Source organism: Lampris incognitus, chromosome 16, assembly GCF_029633865.1.
Source record: "Lampris incognitus isolate fLamInc1 chromosome 16, fLamInc1.hap2, whole genome shotgun sequence".
NCBI lineage: Eukaryota > Metazoa > Chordata > Actinopteri > Lampriformes > Lampridae > Lampris > Lampris incognitus.
The window spans coordinates 10,425,570-10,442,319 of NC_079226.1; the positions used below are offsets into that span (position 1 = coordinate 10,425,570).

A 16,750-nucleotide genomic window follows, 5' to 3' on the forward strand; every position below is an offset into this window, starting at 1 on the left:
TTGCTATCACGCTGTAACAGCTAACGGTGCACAACAGGAGATGCAAAGTGGTCTGCGGACTTGGACCGCAGCGGTGCGCGAACCGGATTTTGCAGATGACGCAACAGGATCCCGGAAGTAAAAATGCCATTCACTTCGGTTGCCGAATCGCTGATAAGGCACTACATTACCCATGATCCTTCAGCGAGGCCCGCCAATCGGAGACGTCGGCTGTTACCGACTTTTTGAAACTTCCTGTTCGAGCGAAACTGCTCAACTTTTCCCTCGAGCCGAGTGCCTCAGCAGCGAGACGGCGCTGCGGCTAGAAGACGCGCGACGGGAGATGAGACGACCTGCGGACGAGTTCCGGATTCTGTAACTTCCTGCGAGGAGCCGCCACCGGATACGTTCATTTACACGCCTTTACCAGGAATGTAAGGTCTGAATGTAACGTCTGACGTGCGACGCGTTTACCCAGCTTATGTGACGGCGTAAGCTAGGCAGTCCGTCGAGCTCTCCGACTTTATTTACGGAGCACGTTAAAGTGCAACGCGTGGTTTCTCACATTCGGTGAAAGTGCCCTGGTTAAAAACCCCGACTTAGGGAAAGAGGAAGGAGCTAACGGACCAACGCGTGTATTTGCCTTTGTTAAGAGTGGACGATCTAACACTCGACTGAGAATCTAACGCCTTCAGAAATGAAGTGAAATCAAACGGCTTACTGAGCACACTGAGAGCTGTCTGTTGACAATGTAACGTGCACTTCTGAGATGTGGACTTCCTTCTCCCGCGACGTTACTTAGACGCGTTACATTCCAGTTACACTGGAGACGAGTAGATTGATAACGTGTAACGAGCAGAGACACTCCCCTTAAATGATGTGACGCTTTTAATGAGTCTCTTGTAGGACAACGGACGAAGTGGTCTTAATTTGATTTTAGAGAACTCGTGTTTCTTCCTGTCTGTCCGATTCTCGCCCACTTGTTCCATCTCCTTGGTCGTGATTGTCTTAAGGTGATGTGTCTCTGAGGAGATTGTCTTAAGGTGATGTGCCTCTGAGGAGATTGTCTTAAGGTGATGTGTCTCCGAGGAGATTGTCTTAAGGTGATGTGTCTCTGAGGAGATTGTCTTAAGGTGATGTGTCTCTGAGGAGATTGTCTTAAGGTGATGTGCCTCTGAGGAGATTGTCTTAAGGTGATGTGTCTCCGAGGAGATTGTCTTAAGGTGATGTGTCTCTGAGGAGATTGTCTTAAGGTGATGTGCCTCCGAGGAGATTGTCTTAAGGTGATGTGTCTCCGAGGAGGTTGTCTTAAGGTGATGTGTCTCTGAGGAGATTGTCTTAAGGTGATGTGTCTCTGAGGAGATTGTCTTAAGGTGATGTGCCTCTGAGGAGATTGATTACATTGCTGTGTTTTATTGCCACAGAAATCCTCTAAAACATGGAGGAACCGACCAGACCTCAGCGTAAGATGTCCACGGCAGGAGACAGTCTGTACAAGATTTTAGGTTTGGAGAAAGGAGTGTCTCCTGATGAAATTAAAAAAGCCTACAGGTACGTTTTTTTTATTATTATTTATTCAAAAATAAAAATCAAGTTAATGCATTTTTTAAATCTTTTTTTTTTTACTTACCAAGGCACACAGTAGTGCTGGACGATATGGAAAATATAATAATCATAGGGAATTTTATGTGTTGTTGGTATAATAGCAACAGGCATGGGCACTAGTCCATGAATACTGGGATGGCATCCAGCGCTTTACCTGTGCCCCTGTCCACAGGGTTAGTGGGGTTAGTGGTTGTGTCAGGAAGGACATCCGGTATAAGATTTTGCCAAATGCTTACGTGGATTGACAAGACCATACCGGATCAGTCGAGGCTCCATACGAGATTGGCTGAGGCCCGGGTTAGCAACGGCTGCCATTGGTTCTGTGCCCTAACAGGATACCGATGAAAACTGTACAATCTGCTGTGGTGACCCCTGAGGAATGGGGAACAAGCTGAAAGAAGAAGAAGATTGATATATAACACAATATCTGCTCACATTTGCAAGTTTTCGGTATTGTAAAGCATAATATCGAACAAAACTAGATTTCACATCAAATATTTCAAGACCTCATTTAGTGAGAAATTCAACTCAGATTCTTGTTAATGTTAACTTGGACAACAAAACTGTGTGACTGTGTGTGAAATCCAGATATGACAGTATCTGAATTTCATCCCCATCTCAATTACTTCCTTTCATTCCCATGAAAGATGATAAACGATCATAAAGACGTGTACCCCAGCTTATTCAAGGCATCAAAATCAGAAGAAAGTGTACAATAATAAGAATTATAGCCACGTGTTGCGTTGCATATACATACAGGCAGAGTCTTTGCACAAAAAATGCAAAGCTACTTTGAACAATTATTTTCAAATGTAGGAACTAGTTAGTGTAACAGCAAGTAGTTTTTGATTCAAGATTCAAAGGCACATACTTCAAGTAGCAATGTATTGGTTTTTCGGCAAACTCCGAAGCTGTCCAAAACAGAGGTAGAACAACAAGTAAATAGAAATAAAATAAAATGTAAAAAGATATAAATCCGGAGAGTATACAGAAGGTATACGCCGATAAACACCTATGTACAAATGTGCAAATACTATACAAATGTGCAGTAGTCTGTTTGAAGGACAGTGTCAGAGGCAAAGTGAGAGTACTGGCAGTTCTTTGTAATACTTTGGACATATTTTCTACTTAATGCAGGTTAATGCATTTTAACTGACACAAAGCATTGCCGGCACAAAAGTGCGTCCTCTCTCCTCTCTGATATATGATGTACTCCAATGACTGTCGTAGTGAGTTTGACAAACAACACATTGTGAAATTTGCAGGCGATGCCGTTATAGTGAGCCAGCTGAACGAGGCTGAAATGTCTCGTGGTCCTGCTTTAAACTATGATTTGAACTGGTGTAAAGAAGACTTTTTAGAACTGAATGTGACAAAAACCAAAGACGCGTGCATTGATTCCAGACGTCATAGCTCAACTCCTGCAAACACTATCGTTAACGGACAAGATGTTGAAATTGGTGAGCCTTGAAAGTATTTGGGCATTATATAATTGACAATAAGATGACCTTTGATAGGAATGCAGATATGCTGAGTAAGAAAAGCCAGCGGTGTCTTTTTTGTATGAGGAAGCTAGCCAAGTTCCAGGTTGACAGATCCCTGATGACATTGTTTTGGAAATCTTTTATTGAGTCAGTTTTCAATTTTTCTTTTATCTGCTGGTATGCATCTCATAGCCTTAAACAGAAAAACCCATTAACAAGGGGGATTGACCAAAGTCAGTGTCAGAATTATTGGCACTCAGCACAACAAACAAACAGTTGTTAAAGAAACCAGAATCCATTGTATCTGACATTACTGCACTTGGGATTTCAAGTTCCTGCCCTCTGATTCCCCCCTCAGGCAACCGTCAGCCAAAATTAACAGATATAAATTCTCTGTCATACCCTCTGCCGTTTCACCGCCCAACTCAGTAAAGTGCAGCTAGCATCAGCACGTCTCATCCATGCCTGTTTCTCCCTTCTTTTTTCACCAATATTGTAACTTTAGTACGTACAGTGGAATGGTGAGGATGCAAGGAGTAGAGGTGACGAAGGTGGATGAGTTTAAATACGTGGGGTCAGCTGTTCAAAGCAACGGGGAGTGCGGAAGAGAGGTGAAGAAGAGAGAGCAGGCAGGGTGGAGTGGGTGGAGAAGAGCGTCAGCAGTGATTTGTGACAGAAGGGTACCAGCAAGAGTGAAAGGGAAGGTTTACAAGATGGTAGTGAGACCAGCTATGTTATATGGTTTGGAGACAGTGGCACTGATGAAAAGACAGGAGGTGGAGCTGGAGGTGGCAGAGTCGAAGATGCTAAGATTTTCATTGGGAGTGATGAAGAAGGACAGGATTAGGAACGAGTATATTAGAGGGACAGCTCAGGTTGGACGGTTTGGAGACAAAGCAAGAGAGGCAAGATTGAGATGGTTTGGACATGTGTGGAGGAGAGATGCTGGGTATACTGGGAGAAGGATGCTGAATATGGAGCTGCCAGGGAAGAGGAGAAGAGGAAGGCCAAAGAGGAGGTTTATGGATGTGGTGAGGGAGGACATGCAGGTGGCTGGTGTGACAGAGGAAGATGCAGAGGACAGGAAGAGATGGAAACGGATGATCCGCTGTGGCGACCCCTAATGGGAGCAGCCGGAAGTAGTAGTAATATTAGTAGTAGTAGTGGTAGTAGATTGTAACTTTTGTACTTCATGTGTTCCCCTTTACGTCTGTATTTATACGTGTTTCCCCCCCCCCCTTTTTTTTTAATGTATGTGTGGCTGTTATTTTGTGTGTTGTTTTTTTATTGCTACTGCCGCAGAACCAATTGCCCCTCGGACACAAGTGAAGGTCTACCACTACGTGTCTTTATATTTTGGTAATGGGGAGAATATTTCCCTTCACAATGACTTACTGTAAATGCAGCAGTCAACTGATATGAAATCATATAGGTTGTTGATATTGTTAACAATACAAAGAGCTCCCCCTTGCTGAAAAATTAGAATAAATAGAACAAAACATCCCTTCTCCCTTAAAAATGACCTAGAGGCAATGAATATGTAAATTACATAAATAGTATTTATATATAATGTACCCTGGCTGATGACAACAACATCGTGCCCATTATACTAAACCTGTACATCAATCAAAATAGTGTTTTCATATCTGTGGATGTTTAAGTTCATTTCACCTCCTACTACAACTCCCAGAAACCCTCACTCCTTTGTTGACAGGAAACTGGCCTTGAGGTATCACCCCGATAAGAATCCGGATAATCAGGAATCTGCTGAAAAGTTCAAAGAGATCAACAACGCCAACGCCATCCTCAGTGATGAGAACAAGAGGAAGATCTATGACGAGTACGGCTCCATGGGCCTCTACGTGGCCGAGCAGTTCGGGGACGAGAGCGTCAAATACTACTTCCTGATGTCCAAGTGCTGGTTCAAGGTGAGAGGCATAATGCAATGCAAAGTCATGGCAGAAACTGTTGGAGGTGAAGTTTGAGTCAAGACAGAGAGTTTAACTTTGAGGCGTCTGGGTGGCGTGGCGGTCTGTTCTGTTGCCTACCATCACAGGGATCGCTGGTTCGAATCCCCGTGTTACCTCCGGCTTGGTCGGGCGTCCCTACAGACACAATTGGCCGTGTCTGCGGGTGGGAAGCCGGATGCGGGGATGTGTCCTGGTTGCTGCACTAGCGCCTCCTCTGGTCGGTCGGGGCGCTTGTTCAGGGGGGAGGGGGAACTGGGGGTAGAATAGCGTGATCCTCCCACGCGCTATGTCCCCCTGGGGAAACTCCTCACTGTCAGGTGAAAAGATGCGGCTGGTGACTCCACATGTATCGGAGGAGGTATGTGGTAGTCTGCAGCCCTGCCCGGATCGGCAGAGGGGGTGGAGTGGAGATCGGGACAGCTCGAAAGAGTGGGGTAATTGGCTGGATACAATTGGGGAGAAAAGGGGGGAGGGGAACGGGGAACCCCCCCGGGAACCCCCCCCCCCCAAAAAAAGAAAGAGTTTAACTTTGAGAAATTCATGTTCTGTGTTTTATTATTACTTTTCTGTGAACTTGTGGAACGGTGGGAGTTTGTATAAAGTGTCTTCAGTCTAGATGTGGTCAGCATGTGGATATAACATGGATATACATGGTGATGTGAGACTAGATGTGTTGTGGGATTGTGGTTGTGGTAATATGGTGATGGAACTTAAATGTCATTTCCTGGTCTTAAAGGCTGCATCACAGTAAAGTGAGACCATTTTCTGAACTTATTCCACTGTTTTAATGAAATGAATTATGAATGTCTACCTGCTTGGTCATCATATCCACATTACTAATGATCATTTATCAGTATTTACTGCTGTGTAAATATCTTATGAAAGCACCAACAGTCATCCACTAAATATCACCGCATTATCAATATCCAGGTATTCAGTCAAAGATGCTGCGATATTTGATTTTATCAATCTGTCCCAACCAGACTTAAGTCTAAAAAGACTGCAGATATTATTTAAGACAAAATTAAAACTAACCTAAGATATAGAAAATCCCTTCTCTAAAAGTGTTGTTGTCAAGTATGAGCCAGACTCTCCTCCAATTGCTCCAATGGGCGGCACGGTGGCGCGGTGGTTAGCGGTGTCGCCTCACAGCAAGAAGGTCCTGAGTTCGAACCCCGGGGTTGTCCAACCTTGGGGGTCATCCCAGGTCATCCTCTGTTTCTCCCCGTGTCTGCAGTGGGTTTTCTCCGGGTGCTCCGGTTTCCCCCACCATCAAAAAAGACATGCGTGTTAGGGTTAATACTCCTGTCTGTGCCCCTGAGCAAGGCATGGTAAGACCAACTGGAGTTGGTCCCCCCGGCGCTGCACGGTGGCTGCCCACTGCTCCTAGCTACACAGCTAGGATTGGTTAATGCAGAGAAAGAATTTCCCCACTGGGATTAATAAGGTAGTAAAAAAGAAAAAACAAAGACTCTCCTCCAATCCTTTGAAAGTGTCGCGCCCAGGTTGAATTGTCAGCTTTGAGTCCGTATCCTGTAGCAGTAGCCGTCATTTCTCTCGGCTAGAGGAGCACATTTCCCTCACTGTCTGTCCTTGTTGTGTTTCTCAGGCGCTGGTGGTGTGCTGTAGCATCTTCACCTGCTGCTGCTGTTTCTGCTGCTGCTGTTTCTGCTGTGGCCGCTGTAAAGCCACCGAAGGCGAGGAGTTCGTCTACATGAACCCCGAAGACCTGGAGGAACAGATCCGATCAGAGCAGGACGAAGGTCAGACAGTTACATTTTTTTTTTCTTAACAGGCACTTACAAGGACAGATCGGGGGATCCACCTGGCAAAACACCACACAAAGGGGCGTCCGGGTGGCGTGGCGGTCTATTCCGTTGCCTACCAACACGGGGATCGCCAGTTCGAATCCCCCGTGTTACCTCCGGCTTGGTCGGGCGTCTCGACAGACACAATTGGCCGTGTCTGCAGGTGGGAAGCCGGATGTGGGTGTGTGTTCTGGTCGCTGCACTAGCGCCTCCTCTGGTCGGTCGGGGCGCCTGTTCGGGGGAACTGGGGGGAATAGCGCGATCCTCCCACGCGCTACGTCCCCCTGGTGAAACTCCTCACTGTCGGGTGAAAAGAAGTGGCTGGCGACGCCACGTGTATCGGAGGAGGCGTGTGGTAGTCTGCAGCCCTCCCCGGATCAGCAGAGGGGGGTGGAGCAGCGACTGGGACAGAGTGGGGTAATTGGCCAAGTACAATTGGGGGGAAAGGGGGGGGGCACCACGCAAAATCAAAAATGATAGAATTGTTATTGTATGGTCACATACACATTACCACTTAAGTGAATACATCAGAGGACACAACAAACCAGTCATCAGTTGTGATTTACACCGGCATCAATTTAATTGCCATGAAAGACACAGTCGCTGGTTCTCAGCCGTGTCTCTGTCTGTCTGCTGGTCATTTCCGCGTCTCTGGACCGGCAGTGCAACTGTTTTAGTTTCTATCTGCTAAGTGACATCAATGTGATGTCAGTTAGGAAACAGAAAAACTACAGAGTAGTTTAGCTCGGGTTTCACGTTCTATAATCTACTCTAATAAAGACGGCATTCAAAAAATATTTCTGGGCTAAGCTGCGTTTCCAACAATGGAAATGATGTCACACAGCATCGGCACAGAGGGTGTTTCTGTGTCACTGTAGAGGACATCTTTTGTCCAGCAGTTGAACTTTTGAAATGAAATATATTTGCTCATTCATAGAGTCCAAATTTTTAAGAGAGGAGAAAGAGGAGAAGTGATATTAAGGAGTTTCATGTGGTAATTAGGCTATACTTTTTTGTGGTAAAACCTTATCAGACACACATCATTGGTTTACATAGTTAGGCGGCACGGTGGGGCAGTGGTTAGCGGGGTCAATTCACAGCAAGAAGGTCCTGGGCTCGAGCCCCGGGGTAGTCCAACCTCGGGGGTCGTCCCAGGTCGTCCTCTGTGTGGAGTTTGCATGTTCTCCCCGTGTCTGCGTGGGTTTCCTCCGGGTGCCCCGGTTTCCTCCCACAGTCCAAAGACATGTAGGTCAGGTGAATCGGCCATACTAAATTGTCCCTAGGTGTGTGTGCGTGTGCGGGATGGCCTGGCAGCCTGTCCAGGGTGTCCCCCCACCTGCTGTCTAGTGACTGCTGGGATAGGCTCCAGCATCCCCATGACGGTTTGGATAATGGATGGATGTCCACAGTGACACAGAAGCTAGTGTGCAGGGATGCATTCTGGTACGTGTAGGCGCTGTGGGAAAGACTCTGTGAGCAGGACAACTCGGATTTCTATGTCAGTACAGCACACAGTGAGGACTTTATTAGTTTAATCCACTATATTATCCGTCAGTACTGATTACACATACACAAAAACATCAGTGAAGTTTTCATTTAAGGTGGACACACACGGGGTCCGCGATGGTGTAGCGGTCTAAGCATCGGCTTTGTGTCAATGCAGTTGCCCACTGGGCAATGAAGCAGCAATAATTGGCAGCGCTGTCTTCGGGGGGGGGGGGGGTCGGCTTGTGTTCGTCACATGAATGCGTCTCTGTGTGTGTCGGAAAAAGCAGTGGTTCGGCCTGGATTCGCCTTGTCACAGAAGTGGCGAGGCATCTCCTTCGAGACCGCCGGCCGGAGAGATGCAGTTGGCGAACGCACGCAGTATGAGGGTGGGTGTTTGAACTAGAATAGGGAGCAATTGGCCACTGAATTGGGAGAAAAGGGGAAAAATCAGAAGTAAATTATTAAAAAGGTGGACACACACAATGTAGTTTCTTGATCTCACTAACCACTGAAGTTACTTCTCCTACCTCTTACTTAATGATGATAATAATAATAATAATAATAATAATAATAATAATACATCACACTTCTCTAAGTACCCATAGACATTTTACACGACATTCACAACAACAAAACAGAAGAAATAGAAATGTATAAGGTGGTGTTTTCCACTCTGACCCTGTATGGCTGCCTAATGTCCAGTTTACACAGGTATTGGCAAAGTGGGGAGATTCAATACACTGCCAGTGGAGAAGAGCGGAGAGGGGTGGAGGCTGGTCCAGATGTACGCCACCATCTCCTCACTCCAAAAAGTTGACTGCTGTCGACTTTCGGGGCGGGAGTTTCGAGCAGCGGCCAATGAGAGAGCAGAGTTTGTGACACCTGCACTGGGAGTAAACAAAAATAGAGGAGCAACTTGATGGCTTCAGTCTTTATGACGACAGAGACAGAATATTGACAAATAGCAGCGACTTTGGCGGCACGGTGGCCCGGTGGTTACCACTGTCGCCTCACAGCAAGAAGGTCCTGGGTTCGAACCCCGGGGTTGTCCAACCTTGGGGGTCATCCCAGGCCGTCCTCTGTGTGGAGTTTGCATCTTTGCCCCGTGTCTGCGGTGGGTTTTCTCCGGGTGCTCCGGTGTCCCCCACCATCAAAAAGACATGCATATTAGAGTTAATACTCCCGTCTGTGCTCCTGACCGAGGCATGGCAAGATGAACTGGAGTTGGTCCCCGGGTGCTGCACGGCAGCTGCCCACTGCTCCTAACTACACAACTAGGATGGGTTAAATGCAGAGCTGAATTTCCCCACGGGGATCAATAAAGTATTCATTCATTCATTCATCATCAGCTGCTTCTCCGGGGTCGGGTCGCGGTGGCAGCAAGCTAAGTAGGGCCCTCCAGACGTCCCTCTCCCCAGCAACGCCCTCCAGCTCCTCCTGGGGGATCCCAAGGCATTCCCAGGCCAGATTGGACATGTAGTCCCTCCAGCAAATTCTGGGTCTACCCCGGGGTCTCCTCCCAGTTGGCCGTGCCCGGTAAACCTCCAAAGGGAGGCGCCCAGGAGGCATCCTAATCAGATGCCCGAACAACCTCAACTGGCTCCTTTCGATGCGAAGGAGCAGCGGCTCTACTCCGAGCTCCCTCCGGATGTCCGAGCTCCTCACCCTATCTCTAAGGCTGAGCCCAGACACCCTACGGAGGAAACTCATTTCAGCCGCTTGTATCCGCAATCTCACCCTTTCGGTCACTACCCAAAGGTTATGACCATAGGTGAGGGTTGGAACGAAGACTGACTGGTAAATTGAGAGCTTTGTCTTCCGGCTCAGCTCCCTCTTCACCACGACGGTCCGGTACAACGTTTGCATTACTGCTGATGCTGCACCGATCCACCTGTCAATCTCCCGCTCCATCCTACCCTCACTCGTGAACAAGACCCCGAGATACTTCAACTCCTTCACTTCAGGCAATAAAGTTGTTTTTTTTTTTAAATCAAAATAAAGTGTACAACACTGGTTCATTTCTTGTGGCGAACCCAACAGTCCAAAGAACAATCCCATTTCACTGCAGGTGACCCAGAAACAGCCCCCTGTTGACCGCTGGCTGTGTATTGAGTGGGACTGAGGCTGAATCGGTCTCAAAACTCAGTGGAGGTCGAGGGGTGAACGATGCCTTACTCGTCAAATTGAATTTGTATTTTGATGCAAAACATTGAAGTCACCTTCATGTACAGGAAGTTCCACTGAGTTTTGTGTTTTTTCCCTCTCATCTAACAACAGGGGACACTGTAGTAAATGTTCAGCCAGGTCCAAGCAGTCCTGCAGACTGTCCAGGTGACGTTTGGTGCTCGAACTCGTTGCTCTGAATGCGGGCTCTTCTCTGTGGCTCCGCGCAACCGCCAGGACTAAAGGAGTCGTTTTTTTCACTTTGGTAGAGTTTCTCTGCAGGGTGTCCTAACGCATCCAGAGACCGTCCTGTAATGACTAGGTCTCGGGTTCAACTCCCAACAAAGTGCCCTGGAGCAAGACACCAAATCCCTACCTACTCCCCTGTGTTAAGTCTCTGGAGAAGAGTGTGGGCAAATCATTTGTTCACATTTTTTTTTTTAAAGAAGGTGCTGTTTGGTCAACCACCACTGTGGGGCGCTACGGGGCTGTGGAATCGCCTCTAAATTGTTCCGTAGCGTTTAAGTTTTTTTCCTTAAATCTTCAATTATTTTACTTTTAACACATACAAAAAAAACAAGGAAGTTAAAGGGAAATAATAATGAACTCAAACTTGATGTGTGTTTTCCTACTTGTGTGTGTTTTAGGACCACACGTCATCAGCAGGCGTGATACTGAGCAGTCTTCTGTGTGTCTCTGGAAGGCCACCTAAGCTGTGTCTACAGGTCAACTGTGGCCACTGGCAGAGAATCCATGAATGCAAAAGCTTACTTCCTACTTTACCAATGGCAACACACAGATGGATCAGAAAATATAAGAAAATATGGACGAGAATACTGCGTTGTGCAGCTGTATGTACTGTTGTTGTTCATATTTTCTTACACAATGAAGCCTCTCAACAAACCAGGAAGTAGATTTTCATGTGTTCTCCACTAGTGACGTCACCAGTTGACAGCTTCAGGAGCTTTTCGTACACACACTGAAGACTGCTCATCCTTACAGTGTGCGTATGTGTGTGTGTGTGTGTACACATATATATATATAAAACTAGGCAGCACGGTGGTGCAGTGGTTAGCGTGGTCGCCTCACAGCAAGAAGGTCCTGGGTTCGAGCCCCGGGGTAGTCCAACCTTGGAGGTCGTCCCGGGTCGTCCTCTGTGTGGAGTTTGCATGTTCTCCCCGTGTCTGTGTGGGTTTCCTCCCACAGTCCAAAGACATGTAGGTCAGGTGAATCGGCTGTACTACATTGTCCCTAGGTGTGTGTGTGTGTGTGTGTGTGTGTGTATGTCGGCCCCGTGATGGCCTGGTGGCCTGTCCAGGGTGTCGCCCCGCCTGCCGCCCAGTGACTGCTGGGATAGGCTCCAGCATCCCGCGACCCTGAGAGCAGGATAAGCAGTTTGGATAGTGGATGGATGGATGGATGGATGGATGGATGGATGGATGGATGGATGGATGGATATAGATAACACATTGAAGATCATTATTGTTCACCTTTAACTTTGGTCACATTTTGTTGTGTGCCCAGGGCCCTTATTACAGAAGCGATTACGCCAGCTTACAGTTGTCAGTGTGTAGCACAGAGAAACAGCTGACGTAGCTGGACTGCAGGGGACCGCAGGGGGACCGCGGGACAGTTTCTTACCAGAGCCGAAGCATTTCCGCGTCTCTTCTGGAAGCTGCAGGTGTTACAAAGTGGAACTGCTACCAAAGTGAAATAATCACTGAGCGCTTCTGTTTGTGCAGCTTATTAACAACGTGTGAGTCTGGCCGTCGAGCTGATGTGTGTTTCAGACGACACCGTGTCTGTGTGAGGAGGCTGTTTTCTAACCACTTACGCTTTGCTCATCCTGTTGACGCCTCTTAGCGGACGGTCGATGCACGTGAACGGTTCATACCAGCAGACGAGGCTCATGGAGGGACAGTGGAGAGCTAAGGGGGCCGACACGGCCCGATCTGCTGCAAACTCCGATCTGCTGCAAACTCCGATCTGCTGCAAACTCAGATCTGCTGCAAACTCAGATCTGCTGCAAACTCAGATCTGCTGCAAAATGAAAGAGACAACAACAAACAACCAGGTTGACAACTTGTGTAGTATTTAGGAACATGCTGCACAAGCATGATGTGAACACAGGAACACTGCGGGGGAGAAACAACACAAAGGAAGTGAGCCACAAAACAACAGAAGTGTTTTTATTAAGAGTACACCGACATGGCGTCCGGGTGGCGTAGCGGTCTACTCTGTTGCCTACCAACACGGGAGATCGCCGGTTCGAATCCCCGTGTTGCCTCCGGCTTGGTCGGGCGTCCCTACAGACGCAATTGGCCGTGTCTGCAGGTGGGAAGCCGGATGTGGGTATGTGTCCTGGTCGCTGCACTAGCGCCTCCTCTGGTTGGTCGGGGCGCCTGTTTGGGGGGGAGGGGGGAATAGCGTGATCCTGCCACGCGCTACGTCCCCCTGGTGAAACTCCTCACTGTCAGGTGAAACGAAGCGGCTGGCGACTCCACATGTATGGGAGGAGGCATGTGGTAGTCTGCAGCCCTCCCCGGATCGGCAGAGGGGGTGGAGCAGCGACCGGGACGGCTCAGAAGAGTGGGGTGATTGGCCAGATAAATTTTTTTTGCCCCTCCCCCAAAAAAAGAGTACGCTGACATAATCACCCTAGCAAGTTATGAAATATATAGAATAAGTTACAAACTTGAACAAAGGAAGTGAAGAGACTTTTCACCGGGGTAATTCTTCTGGGGGGGTCCTTTAGGGGTCCTCTGGAAACCCTCATTTCGTCGCTCTTTTGCAGCGCTTCTGTATTTGCATCTTTTCTGTGCACAATCTGTTCGCCGTGCATTTCTAAACTCCACACGTGCCGTCGTATCAGTTTGTGTGTTCTCTCGGTTTTCATTGTGTGTCTGAATTTGCACGCCATAACCCTACTAACGAATTCACAAATCCAATTTAACTTGGAAAAATTCAGATTTAATGAATGATTTTTTTTTTTTCTCCACTGAAATTAAGCTCGGCCTCAAGGTAACGCTTGTCTTCTACTGGCATGTCAACACACATCTCTTGTCTGCCCCCTGCAGGTGAGAATGCACCCATCATTGGCCAGCCCCACGCGGCCAACGGCACCTCGGCAGCGGCGGCCGAAGACCCCGCCGAGCAAAGCCTCAGCCTGTCCACGGAGGAGTGAGCGGGAGTCCTGTACCGCTCACAGCCTTTATCAGCACCGTGCCCGGTTTTCCCTCACGTTTTTCCAAGCACAAACCTCAACGTGATCGTGCCCCCCCCCGCCCCCCCCCCCCACTGCAGTGGGCACATAGAGAACACGGCCGACATCTGTGGCCGTCTGTTTACAGGGATCGGGCAGCATTTTGACTGTGTTGTCTTTTTTTTTTTTTTCTTATAGTGCCATGTTTTCCCCATTACCGAGGGATTATCTTTGCTTTTATCCACTTCCTTATCGTTTAACTTCCATATTTGTTACTTTTCCTTTTTTGTTTTTTTACTTCATACCTGTGGGCAAATGTGGACTGAGAAACGACAAAAGCTTGATGAACAAACATATCAGCGCCTCTAAAGACTTCTCTTTTTTTTTTTTTTGGATTTTTCTCCCCAATTGCACCCGGCCAATTACCCCACTCTTCCCGAGCCATCCCGGTCGCTGCTCCACCCCCTCTGCTGATCCGGGGGGGGGGGGCAGGGCTGCAGACTACCACATGCCTCCTCTGATATACGTGGAGTCACCAGCCACTTCTTTTCACCTGACAGTGAGGAGTTTCACCAGGGGGACGTAACACGTGGGAGGATCACGCTATTCCCCCCAGTCCCCCCCCCCCGATCAGGCGCAACGACCGACCAGAGGAGGCGCTAGTGCAGCGACCAGGACACATACCCACATCCGGCTTCCCACCCGCAGACACGGCCGGTTGTGTCTGTAGGGACACCCGACCGAGCCAGGGGTAATGCGGGGATTCGAACCGGCGATCCCCGTGTTGGTAGGCAACGGAATAGACCGCCACGCCACCGGGACGCCCCCTCTAAAGACCTTTTTGGAGCCTCTGTACACATCTTCTTTAAACTCCAGGGTTTACAAGGCTCAGTGTTTTCGGTTTTTATTTTTCAAAGCCATCCAGCATGCCGAATTTCTCCACAAGAGGACACTGTTACATAACCTCACACGAACAGGAACAACTTTTGGATCCGTGGAAACGTAAAATCCGGGTGAAAATCGGGTTTAAAAATCTGGGTATTTTTCTGTGAAAATCGGTAAAAACCGAAAATGCTGAGCCTTGAGGGTTTATGACAAAAGACTGCCGCCATGATGTCTGACATCAAGTTTTGGCCTCCGGGGTCTGAGAGGGAGTGTATCCTGAACACAGCGGCACACCAGCAGCACATGGACACTTTGTGGTCAGAAAGTCAAGTCAAGTCCATTTTATTTGTACAGCCCAATATCACAAATTACAAGTTTGCCTCAGGGGGCTTTACAGCAACACAACATCCTGTCCCGAGACCCTCTCATCAGATAAGGAACAACTCCCTAAAAAAAAAACTTTAACAGGGAGGAAAAATAGGAAGAAACCTCAGGGGGAGCACCAGAGGAGGGAGCTCTCTCCCGAGACGGACAACGTGCAATGGATGTTGTGTTCACGCAATTTACACAATACAACATGATCAGTCGCCCCTTTTTCACCCACACGGAGCCTGAGTGGGGCTCGTTCAGAGAAACGCAGAGGAAAGGAGGAAACAACCAGGGAGTAGCGTTCTGTCGTGCACGCCGTCACCCATATCATCTCAGCCCGGGTCTTTACTTTTAGAGCTTCAGAAAATCAAATCCTGTTTTATTTTTTCTCTTATCTCATAATGCTGGTATCTGTCTACGTTTACTTTTTAACATTTGACTTCTCTTCATCAACTGTTGAGATTATAAGGGCACCGCGTTGCTGTAGACGTCCTACCTGTGTAGCCTGCTAACATATCTAGTCTTTAATCCAAAACACTTAAAGTCGTTGTTTTTTTTACACGAAAGCCAAACTGACAAATCACCTCTGTTGGTGTGAAGGTGCAGAAAGCTTGGTTTAGCTGTGGGGTAAATGTCTGGTGTCGCGTCTCCGTACTTGTTAAAGGTATTTGGCGTTCAGTGTGTGAGGAGCAGCGGAGTGTCGTCTGCGTGGTGTCGGAGAGGCTTTATCGGCTCTAACTGTGGCTCAGCCCTGTAACATTACGATAAAGAGGGTCCGCGGTGGTGTAGCGGTCTAAGCATCGGCTTTGTGTCGATGCAGTTGCCCACTGGGGACCGGGGTTCGCGCCCCGGTCTCGTCAGATCCGACTATGGCCGGACTCGATGAAGCAGCAATAATTGGCAACGCTGTCTTCGGGAGGGGGTTGGAGTCGGCTTGTGTTGGTCACATGAATGCGTCTCTGGGTGTGTCGGAGAAAGCAGTGGTTCGGCCCGGAGTCGCCTCGCCACTTTCGTGACAAGGCGACTCCTTCGAGACTGCAGGCCGGAGAGATGCGGTTGGCGAACGCGTACAGCACGAGGGTGGGTGTTTGAATTAAAATAGGGATCGACTGGCCACTAAATTGGGGGGAAAATCAGAAATAAATTTATATTAAAAAAAAAGAAGATAAAAATAGGAATTGATTGTTTTTGTGTACATTCAGAGATATATGTGTATATATTTTTGATTTGCAAGTTGTATCTGTTCAGCGTGTATTAAGACAGGTTCTTTAGCTGTGGTGGTTTGAATCATGAGATTTTATTTTTTTCTCTCTATATACTGTGTCCAGAGATATTTATTTCCATCTTCAGTGGGCCACCTTCCAAATGCCCACCTTTATACAAACGGTATTTGCACAGAATTGGATAATCTTTTGTTTTACTAGTCGTCTTGCTAGATTAACACCACCCACCTGAGATGCCCAGCAGGTTCAAACAACAAGTTATTTGCAAACACTTGTTTGACCCAAATATGTGTCTTAGCTCAGTCTACAGTAAAATGCAAATCATCCATTTAGGTTTTTACTTTCCAACAGGCCTCAGAGCAAGGTGTAAATATGATGGCTAATGTAAAATAAAGGTGGTTTCTTTTCAGTTAAACGGCTGTGATGGTATCAGTGAATTCAACCGGTGCAAGGTGTAGTCCGTGTGAAGCTCCCAATTCTTTTCAATCCAAAGTAAAACTGAAAAATTAACATAGCAAACTTGTTTGTGTGTGTGTGTGTGTGTGTGATCAACTGCTACAAATGGGGCTACCTC

General features: G+C 47.7%; 1 protein-coding gene across 6 annotated transcripts; it reads left to right on the plus strand.

The window, feature by feature from the left end:
• Nucleotides 1–251: 251 nt before the first annotated feature.
• dnajc5gb (DnaJ (Hsp40) homolog, subfamily C, member 5 gamma b) lies at nucleotides 252–16,591 on the plus strand. Of its 6 annotated transcripts, none has more exons than XM_056295527.1 (6): nucleotides 252–413; nucleotides 1,404–1,530; nucleotides 4,783–4,996; nucleotides 6,648–6,801; nucleotides 10,612–10,665; nucleotides 13,575–16,591. In XM_056295527.1, the coding sequence occupies exons 2-6, from the start codon at nucleotides 1,418–1,420 to the stop codon at nucleotides 13,679–13,681; spliced, it is 642 nt and encodes a 213-aa protein (XP_056151502.1). In that variant the 5' UTR covers nucleotides 252–413; nucleotides 1,404–1,417; the 3' UTR covers nucleotides 13,682–16,591. The 6 variants fall into 6 exon arrangements, with proteins under 6 accessions (XP_056151502.1, XP_056151504.1, XP_056151501.1 ...); XM_056295529.1 differs by having other exon boundaries at nucleotides 252–406; nucleotides 1,401–1,530; XM_056295528.1 differs by lacking the exon at nucleotides 252–413 and adding an exon at nucleotides 1,274–1,292 and having other exon boundaries at nucleotides 1,323–1,530.
• The last annotated feature ends 159 nt before the right edge of the window (nucleotides 16,592–16,750 follow it).